Source organism: Protopterus annectens, chromosome 8.part0, assembly GCF_019279795.1.
Source record: "Protopterus annectens isolate FY-2018-M chromosome 8.part0, PAN1.0, whole genome shotgun sequence".
Lineage (NCBI taxonomy): Eukaryota > Metazoa > Chordata > Ceratodontiformes > Protopteridae > Protopterus > Protopterus annectens.
Window position 1 is genome coordinate 1445849488 of NC_056741.1, and position 11185 is coordinate 1445860672.

General features: G+C 36.5%; 1 protein-coding gene across 1 annotated transcript in view; it reads left to right on the plus strand.

The window, feature by feature from the left end:
* PDZD3 (PDZ domain containing 3) overlaps window positions 1-10949 on the plus strand; it is a 316510-nt gene extending 305561 nt beyond the window's left edge. Inside the window, exon 9 of the mRNA XM_044079455.1 lies at window positions 10611-10949. Within this exon, the coding sequence (XP_043935390.1) occupies window positions 10611-10949 (339 nt within the window). The remainder of the gene's footprint in view (window positions 1-10610) is intronic.
* The last annotated feature ends 236 nt before the right edge of the window (window positions 10950-11185 follow it).

The following is an 11185-nucleotide window of genomic DNA, read 5'->3' on the forward strand; positions in this document are numbered from 1 at the left end:
ATCTAGAGTTTGGAGATTTCCTATATCTTTGTTAATCAGGTCCATGATGATGCACTCCATAGCTTTACATATGAGACTCATCAGGCTGGTAGGGTGATAATTCCCAGGGTCTGTAGTCGCTCCCCCTTTATGGAGAGGGATGACTGTAGCAGTGTGCCATTGAATAGGGACAAAGTCTGAGGTGAGGCTGTGACTGAATAGGGGCACACAGATGTGGTGCCAGTTTGCTTTGTAGTTCATGTAGAACACAGCTAGTGATATTATTAGGTCCCATGGAAGCTGTATTCTTGGCCTTGGACAATGCAGCTTTAACATCTGCTGCAGTAATGCTGGGTGCCTGGCATTCTTCCGGTATTGTGATTGGTCCTGGGGGGGTAAAGTTGGCATTAAATCTGTCGGCCAGTATGCTGGCAGTATCTGTTAGCTGAGTATAAGAGGTACCATTGTGTAGTATCTCAGAGCAAATCTGGGTATTGCTGTGGAGGTTCTTGATATAGCTATAGAAGGCTTTGTGATTGGTTTTTAGTGTCTGCCACAATTCTGCCTTCATAGCTGGCTTTAGAGGATTTGGTGAGGGATCTCAACTTTTTGTTGAGGCTAATAAGGGAGTTTTTCCAGTCTTGGGATTTCACCTTTTTTCTCCAACAGTTTCTTCCTTCTGTTGTAGAGTTTATTCATGGCAGGGGGCCACCAGATTGGCTTCTTTTTTTTTGGAGGAGAGCGTCTTGGTTTTGTTGGGTATGGCTAGTTCCATGCATTTGTGTACATGTTCATACGTGTATGATTTGGCAGTCATGCAGCTATTTTCCATTAGCATGGGTGCCGTGAAGTTAGCCACCTCTGTTTTTAGGAGTCCAAAGTCATCTTTGCAGACAGACAGAAACATAAACACACTCATATACATACACACACACACACACACACACACACACACACACACACACACACACACACACACACACACACACACACACACACTTTCTCTATTTTTTATTTATCCTTTTGTTTAAATTTTCACTCACGTAACAGCAAACGTATTGCTTAGAGAATGCAAAATAATGTCTTGATTGATCTCACTCACACAGACACAGACACAGAAACAGACACACACACACACACACACACACACACACACACACACACACACACACACACACACACACACACACTTTCTCTATTTTTTATTTATCCTTTTGTTTAAATTTTCACTCACATAACAGCAAAAGTATTGCTTAGAGAATGTAAAATAATGTCTTGATTGATCTCACTCACATAGACACACAGACACACATACACACACATATGCGCAGTTTTCTTTTTTTTTTTTTTGTTTTAATTTTACATTTGCTAAACAGAAAAAGCACTGTTTAGCGTGTATAAGATAATGGTGGCCATCACCTCCACTACAGTCCAAGCTCCACGTCAGCTTAATATACTGCCATGAAATGGATGACTCGTGTTTCAGTGTGCATGACCTGTACATTAACACCCTAGTGGAAAACGTTTGTTTTCTAATCAGAGTGGCAATGTATAGGTTGCCCATTCTCTATGTTATAACAACAACCTTTCACAAAAGAAAGTGATCTCTCTCCACTGTGCATTCCATTCTTACTGCAATATGAACTTTTCATTTATAAAATCTTCACATGACAGCTTAAAGTTGGACAGAGACCCCTAAGATTTACCTTAGCCTGTATACCAGTCTAGGTGCTTGCCGTCCTTTCAGACTTCCCAGCTTGCAAAATATCCTGATCTACCTAAACATAGCAGAACTACTCAAAGGACCTTTTTTTCTTGTTAGATATTCTCTTAGTCCAAAAATCCACACTACAGACTTCACAAGTAAAATAAAAGTGCAAACATCGAAGAATCACAACGATGTAAAAAGACATAAACACCTTTATTGTAGTCGACAAGAGGTAAGCGCTTTCACTGTTTCAGCTTCATCAGACCAAGTAACAACTACAAACACAACCCATTTTAAATCAATCATGAGAAAAATGCAGCCAATGAATAAAGGACATGAATCCAACAATTAATTCAAATAAAATGCTCACGCCCCATAGAGTGTGACAAAGACAAGCATATATAAGTAAATATACAGAGGTACTAATCTCCATACCATATCTAAAGGCATAAATAAAACTAAAAATATATATTTTTAAAACATATATATATATATATATATACACACATATATAAAGAATAATATATATAATAAATAAAAATGTATATATGTTTAAATGTGTAGACATATGTGCATACAAATAAATAAAAAAAGCTCTAAAGATATAAACCACAAAAAACACGTATAAACATAAATAAGTACAAATAATAAAAAATATATGCAAAAAATATATAATACAAAAACACAAAACAGGTGCAGTATTGATGGCTATCTATTTGCCTATTTACTTAAAAAGTCTCCTTTTCTTCAGGGAAGGCTTAATAGAGGCCCTTTCATTCAACCCCTTGCCCCGATCAGCATGGAGCATAATAATCCAACGGGCCTCCCTGTACTCTGTGTGTGTATAAACATCCCTTCCCCTGATGCGCGGACTAATAGTCTCAATAACTCTAAAACAAAAAGTATGGGATGTACCAGATTCCAACACATGCTTAGAAAGTGAATTATGTAGGGAGCCCTTCCTGATATGATACAAATGTTCCCTCATTCTGTCACGAAGGATCCTGTTGGTTTTGCCAACATAGAACTTCTTAGAGCAAAAAATCTGGACAAAGCCATTAATGAAAGTGGGACAAATGCCCAAAAATAGGGACAGTTTTTAAATATTGCTCTTACAAACTTAGAAAGTCGATAGAATAACAGGTTTTGCATTACCATGAATTTTTCTGAAGGGTATGAAGTCTGAAACTCAAATGTCAGTCATTTTCTAACTTCAGTCTTCAATGATTTGCCGCTAATTTTCCAGAAAACCACAATTTTATGAAAAAATGAATGAAAAATATGAGGCAAAAATCTGGACATTCTGCAAAAATCTGTACAGTTGAGAGTTATGATTACATAGAAAAAAAACCTGCATATGTGCATTCTAGTGAACAAGCGCAGTACAAAATGTACAGTCAAGCAGAGAGCAATGTACAATATACACAGTTTCTACAGTCAGTCTTCAGTAAATCTATGGCTATGTCACTTAGCTTGTAATTCATACCGCTGTTGTAAATTAGGATTTCTATTAAGGAATTGTAATCTGAATGGTTAAAATTTGTAATGTTTTGTATATTCAAATCTATAAAAAAGTAGTTAGACACTAAGGAAGGAGCCAGATGTTATAACCACACCAAACTTTAATGCACACTAATACATAAACACTTTAACAGGGTGAGAATTTATTATTTCTGCTTTTCAGGACTTCTTCCTAGACCCCATCAACAAGATACTGGGGGTATCCCCTATCTGTAAACATACCCTGTAATAGATTGCATTCTGTACCAAAATCAATATTGTCTGAGGTCATTCTGCTTGCCCTAACATATTGCCCCTTAACAATACTTTTTTGATGTAGCGGGTAGGCACTCGTGAAGTACAAAAAGAATTAGAAAAAAATTCTTTGAGATACACTGTGGATTTGAACTCACCATTCATCTTATGAATGGTTACATCTAGATAATTCATCCTCTCATAACTAATATTGTACGTAAATTTTAAAAAATCTGTAGTCCTAGCAATATAATCTATAAATTCTCCTAGTTTGTCTTCCGTGTCTACCCAAAATACAAATATATCATCCAGGTACCTTTTGTATAATGTCCAGCATGACACATACCTGGAGCTGAGTACAAACTTTTGTTCTTACATGGACAATACGATGTTTGCATAAGTGGGGGCACAGCATTCTTACCCTTTCAACTGTTGGAAAAATTCCCCCTTGCAAAAATATAATTATTTTTCAATACCAGTTCTAAGAGTTCAAGGCATGTACAAAACTCATTATTGGAAAGTTCCCCTCTCTGTACCAATGCTTCTTAGAACCATTCCATACCCTTATCATGAGGTATGACAGTAAACAAATCAACAATATCTATAGTGATGAAAATAATATTCTCATCAAATAGTTCAGGTTTGACACTTTTTAAGAAATCACATGAATCCTTCAAAATTTGACTCTCCCCCATCCATAGTTTTTTCAATTTGTTGTCTAAATATTTAGCCAAAGGGGAAGTTTTGGATCCTTCAGCAGACACTATTGGTCTTAAAGGTGGATCCATGATATCCTTATGTGTTTTTGGAATACCAAAAATGTTGAGGAAGAAGTCCTTAAAGGTAGAAATGGTAAATTTTCACTCCTTTTAGGAAAGACCAATGGACCAATGAACGGAAAGGAATTAATGAACAGGATGACGTTTTTAAAAGGGTGTTCATGACAAATTGTAATGGGGATGCTCATGTGATTAGGAACATTGTTGAAAGAGAATGGGAGAGGTTTGGCGAATTTAACTGATTTAGCTAATGTTTTCGGGAAACCCTTTAAAATTACTTTTAAAAAAAGATAAAATATTAAGGATTTATTGGAACATAAGGGATGTCAAGGTAATAACAACAATAAAAAAGGAAAGGGACTTTTAAATATGGAGTTTGTCCGCAGTGTTCATATATTAGTCATAAGAAAGGATTTATATTAGGAGTAGAGATAAATATGGGTCTATATCACATAGTCGAAGTATGACAACTTCGAATGTTATATGGTCGAGACCATATGTTCAAAGTTGTCATACTTCGAATGCAAAAAAAAAAAAAAAAGAAATAACTTACCTGACACTTGTAAGCAAGGGGGCAAGGCCCCCTGCACCCCCCGCTCTTTAAATATACCAACTCCAAGCGAGACCATGCTACAGTGGAGTAAAAGGAAGATTCCCTTTACTGCATTGTAGTGCAGTCTCTGAGTTGGTATATTTAAAGAGTGGCGGGTGTGGGGGTGCAACCCCTGCTTACAACCCTTTATTTCATTTTCCCATGTTTTTTTTTTTTTTTTACATAGTCGAAGTTTTGTAAGTTCCAACATATCGGTTCGAACATATGGTGTTCGAACTTACAAAACTTCGACTATGTGATATAGGCCTGATAAATATATAGAGGGAAAAACGTACTCCAATGGTAATACAGTAGGAGTGGTGTACTTAGCTTAGTGCGAGGCATGTGTTGCATTTTACACTCGTAAGACTGAGCAGACATTAAAGAGAAAAATATATGAACACTATTATGACGTCCAGACTAAAAATAAAAAAACAATGCACTTTATAAACACTTTCTGAAATGCAAGGGAGTCAGGTTTTTATTTTTTGTTCTAGAAGACACAAGAGGAGGGGCCTGGGAGACAAAGATTTAGTTTAAAGAGGTTTATTGGCAGATACTTTTGGAGGCCAATAAACTTCTGGGCCTTAATGAAAACATTTCCTTGGCTCCTGTGCTAAAAATGAGGGCTGCTAGGTTGTAAACCCAGAAATTATTGGGTATTTCTTTTGTTTGTCCTTGAGATAGTTTTTCTTTGTAACAGTTTCTAACTTTTCCCATGAAAAGTTTTTTTTCCCTTTTAAATGAGGAATATTAAACATACATTTTTTATAGGGTGTTCATTTTTTTAAGAAATTGTTATATTAATGGTCTCACTTCTGTATTAAGTGCATTTTTATTATTACTTTTTTCCTTTTTCATTATTTATTCTGCATGTCTTAAATATAGTTGTCATTTAATGCATTTTAAAAGATTTCCACAACATGGGGTTGCTATTTTAGGGAAATTAAATTTTACTTGAAATGCATATTTTTCTTTTGGATTTTTTAATCAAGGTTTAACTGGTGCTTTTATTAATGGTTTTAGTATGTTTTAAATCCAGGAGATTTAACTACTTTTTATTCTTGACAGTTTAATTTTACACTGCTTTATTCATTCTGAATTTAAAATGTTTAATTGTTTTACTGATTAATTACATTTTATAGTCTATTGGTGGTTGGGGGGGTTGCAAATAATGAATGTATCCTGTCATGTTTCCATGCATCTGACGAAGTCTGTACTTGTAGAGATGAAAACATGGTGATTCTGTTACAGCATTTATGTATTAGTGTGCATTAAAGTTCGATGTGGCTTTATTATAATGCCTGGTTCCTTCCTTAGTGCCTAACTAATTTTTAATGGTTTGTTGTTTCACTTTGGGCACTATTTCTTGTGGTTTTGCGGTTATATTCAAATTCATGCCTGGAATATTAGTCTCTTTTATGTTTGGTGCTTTTTTTCTCCAGGCCTCTGCTGTAAGGGGGCTTTTCAACCTATTCAGACTTTCCCAATAAACAAAAGCAAATACATTTAGCATTCTGTTATCATCTTTAAAATGTAGTGCTACATTCTTCTTTACTCTCCAAATGTCTGTCACCACCTCTCCCTCCATCCAAACACATTTACATATACTCTTCTTTGACATACTCCACTTATAACTCCACCTACCACTCCTACACAACTCCTCCCACTGTTCACTCATTCTTATCTCTAGTTCTACCCCCTTGGTATTCACTAATTTTTGTATACCTTCTCCATCCTATATGTCACTGTTGCACAGATACTGCTCTGTGTAATTCTAACTATGTTTCTCACCCTATTGTGCCACATTACAGACCACCAGACAACAGTTACACTTAGAATCAACTCACCAACCAACAGCCATACCACTAACCAAGGCTGTCATTTCCAAACTTTAATTTAACCATACCATTTCAAAAAATCTGCCACTCTGTAATACAAATATAGAATTCTTGAATACCATCAGACCCATCAGAACCTGAAATCAAAAATAAAAATAAAAATTGCCTCAAGAAGAACATCCCTGTTTTAGTTGTACTTGCATATCTGTGTGTGGAGACATCCGCCCAAATCCAGATCCTTTCAATCACCACAACACAACTGGTAAATCACCTTCCACCCCAACATTACAGCACCCCTTTTTCTCACCCATACAAACTAAAACAAACATTAAATATCCATAGAATGTGTACTAAAAATCACAGAACTTCATGTATGGATATTTCAATATACTCCAGATAGTCTGGCAATTACCAAACATAAAAGACAATGAAATTAATAAGAACAGACCTAACCTTTAAAAAAGTTGTGGGTCCTTGCGACAACAGTATTCCCATATTCCACAATGCCAAATACTCATCTTGTACCTCAAATTGAATAATAAAAAGCAACTGCTTAGCATTGCCTGGTTCAGAAGCTATGTGTCTTATAGACAACAATTTGTTAAATGGCTCTGCACCCTATCCCCTTTCCTGCCAGTTACCACAGGTGTACCCCAAGGCTCTCTTCTCAATCCCTTGCTGTTTAATATATTTACCAACAATGTCTATACTACTACTTCTTTCCAACAAGTCTTTCTCAGGCAATATGCAGATGACTCTACTCTGACTTGTTCCTCTAGTAGCCTGAATCATCTCAAATATTACAAGAAGCCATTAACTCAACTGAAAGCTGACTCCAACATGCTCAAATACTGCTCAGCCCTAAAAAACTAAACTAGTCCTGTTTTCCCCAACTCACATAACCTTGACAAAAGGAACTTCAAAATCACATTTCTAAACAACACTGACATTGAAGAAGTATCTCATATTAAACTGCTTGGCAAGAACATTGATGACAGACTTAAATTTGACCTACTTACTCTAAATGCAATTTAAAAAACACACCAAAAGTGTGAAATGCACTACAGAACAAAAAAAAATCCTTTCACAATTAATACTAATGTAACCCTAGTCTGCACTTGCTATATGCCACTGTGTTGCTTTCCTACTATATGGAGCAACCATCCTTACAAATTTCTCTAAAACGAAACTTGTGCAATGTTATAAAACAGACAGAATGCTTTTCTGGAAACAAACTCAATCAGAGCTGCCACTGTACTGTATTAAAATAAATTGATTAGAACTACTTCATTATCTTACACTCAATTAAACACAGCACAAAAAATAATAAACAATCAATCAGCCTTCCCATCTCTTAGTACAAGTCTCTAAAATTACACCCACAATGTCCCTTATGATCAAATGATAAACAACTCCTTATCATACACAAACCAAAAAAATCTGCAGGATGCTTACTATTCTCCAATGCAGTAGCAAAAACCTTAAATTCGCTCCCTATAACAATCAGGTCAGCACCCACTTCCACATGTTTAAAATGTATTTAAGAAATTAATTCTGACTCTGCTCATGTTTAATTCCAAGCTAGTTGCATCATATAGTCCATTTTTCTCTTTCATCCCCACCTTCATCTTTTAACCATAGTTTTATCTCACCCAATTTCTTGCAGCCATCCTGTCCCTTTATTTTCTCTAGCTATAATCATTTTTCTCACCCGTCTTTCTACCATTTCTTGCTCCTCTAAAGAAAATCTTACTCACTTGCTATACCACCAAAGTTTATATCCTTTAAATATGCATTTGTAGTTAGTAAATATCGTTCTGTTAACTTTACACATACTTTCATTTGTCTCGTATGCACATATTCCTTTCATTACTAAACATGTCGCTCTCTCATCCCTGACACTTTTTTGTCAACTTATTAATAATCCTTTTCTCAACTAACCACTGTCTATCTCTTTTGAATTCATATATTTTCCCTACTTATCTCACCTTTGCTTCCATCTCTCTTTCTCTCTCTCTCTCTCTCTCTCTCTCCCTCTTAAAATTTAAAAAATTCTATCACTAAATAATCTTAATACTTCTTGGTTACCCTGTATTATGCTTAATTATACATGTTAAAATGGCAACCTTTACAATTCAGTTATTTTGCATTTGTACTTCTATAATGACAATAAGTTCATAGGTGAATACTAGGGCAACAATTTTAAATGTTGGGACCCGCTACAGAATCCCAAAACTCACAGATTGAATGGCCAAAAGATCGGACTTACATATTCTAAATCGGACATGCCATTTATCGGAATATTCCCTTTTCTCTGAGGTATGGCAATCTCAGAATTGGTATATACAAGTTCAGGGCATGGGGAGATGCAGGGGGACCTTGCCCTCCTGCAAAAAGAAGTTTAAAGGAGAAGAGCAATTTTAGAAATTATCTTTTCTTTTTTTTTTTTTTTTTTTTTGCTTGTCAGCACTCTGCATTTCAAGTGTCAACATTTCAATAGGGAGTCAAATACTAGGCTTACTGCTTTTAAGGGCTACTTTAAGCCTAGCTTATTAGGAATCAGACCTTGTACCTTGTATCTATGAGGTGAAAACCTTAACCATTATGCCAAATCTTCCCAATCCAAATCTTTATATATGCTATATTCTGCCATTTTGCTTTCATGTATTATGTTGGAGCTTTTCTCTAGGGACTCCATTGAAAACAGGTTATTGCCCATTTGGACATTCCCAGTCAATAAATGTTAATAAATAAGTAAAATAAATATTGATCTTGGTCTAGAAAAACTAGGCACAGCTCAGATAGCTAATATAAATAAGAACAGATTCATAGTAGGTCTCCAGGGTCCTAATGCTCACTTATACTGGGAAGTGGTCCATACAGCCACTAGCATTGGTAAAAGTGGTCCACCCTGGATGGACCTTACAGTGTAATGCTGTGTATTATCAGTGAAGGAAATGGAGCTGAGAGAGAAAAATACCAGTGTGACTGAAAGCAAACTGTATGGTACATGATAGGATGCAACATGCTGCAAGATGGTATGAAGAGAAGAAAAAGCAGTATGCAGTGTGGGCAGGATCAGCATTATCTTGATTTCAAATTGTCATTTACTCACCAATATAACAGGTATTTTTACATCCACTCTCCTTCCAGCAGACCACAGTAGATAAAAAGGGTAGAAATATTTTTTGAGGGGTATAAGTGGTCTTTTAACTGATACATACACACACATATCTGATTGATTACAGGTCACTCCTGTTAACAACCTCAGAAGGAAGACAGCCTTTCTGCTAGCAGCTATCTTAACAACAGCATCTGTGGAGGATGCATTCTATCCGCTGGACACCCAAGCTAGAACATGAAGCAGATTCAATCTCAGCAGCCTACAAACAATACAGAATCGCCTTCATTTACCTCCATATGCAGACAGACAGAAGTGGCAAGTTAAAGACTGGTTGGCCCTTGAAAAAGGACCTTTATGTTACCCACTTGAACACCTCTTCCCAGATGGGCATACAATCATATTAGATTAGGAGCATGATGACTTTCAGTATATAAGACCGTCCCAGCCCAAACACAGCTGTTGCAGTTCACTGTTCCTTGTCCTCCTTCAGGTGCTGATAACTTGTCTAGCATCTTAAGGCACTGGACCCTAAGCCACCTGTAATATAAACAGACGCCTGCCTTCCATACCAGTAACATTACACTACTAGGTATCAGCATTACAGATAAAGTCAAGGCAGAGAAACAAGGCAGCACTTTCAGGGATGCAAGTGATAAAGTAGTTTCTGATGGAAGGTTAACCAGGAATAGATAGAAACCAGAAAGACACTGAGCCTAGTAGAGACAGAATGTGGTAGGAGCAGCATATTTGTCTGGGACTTTGTATAATCAATCAGCTAATTTTTTATTTACTCATATTCCATATATTTATACAATTTGTCTTCTCTTTCTAGATTGGACTGTCTCCACTACTGTTCTATGAAGATGAGAAGCCAAACTCTCCCAGTCAGTCAATGCACTTCACAACTCCTTCCCATGAACTATTTCAACACAGCATGAGGGAGGAAGAGGAGGACCAAACAATCCAGTCCACAGAAGTAAATAGTATGCCTCTTGCTCTACAAACTGCACCTTCTAAACCACGACTTTGCCAGATGAACACAGGAACAAAAGGTTATGGCTTTCACCTGTACACTGTCTCAGATGAACCAGAAATATATGTACAGCAGGTATGGGGGAAATTATTTTCATTGTTTTTGGCTTTGTCTGAACATGTCAAGCTCTACAGTTAATTATCTTGAGCAGATTAAGCACTAGAAATGTGAAGTATTCAATGTGCTGTATAGGCAAATTGGAGGCTCTCCTCTCATGGGCAATGGCCTTGTGGCACTGTTAGTGGTTCACACCAACTAGCTGGTTCAGTCCATCACTGTCAACACTGCTTTGGACACCTTCCAGTGCTTGACTGCACTGTTGTCCCACAGCTGCAGTTTGATTTACGTTCATAGGTATGTACTAGACTAATGAC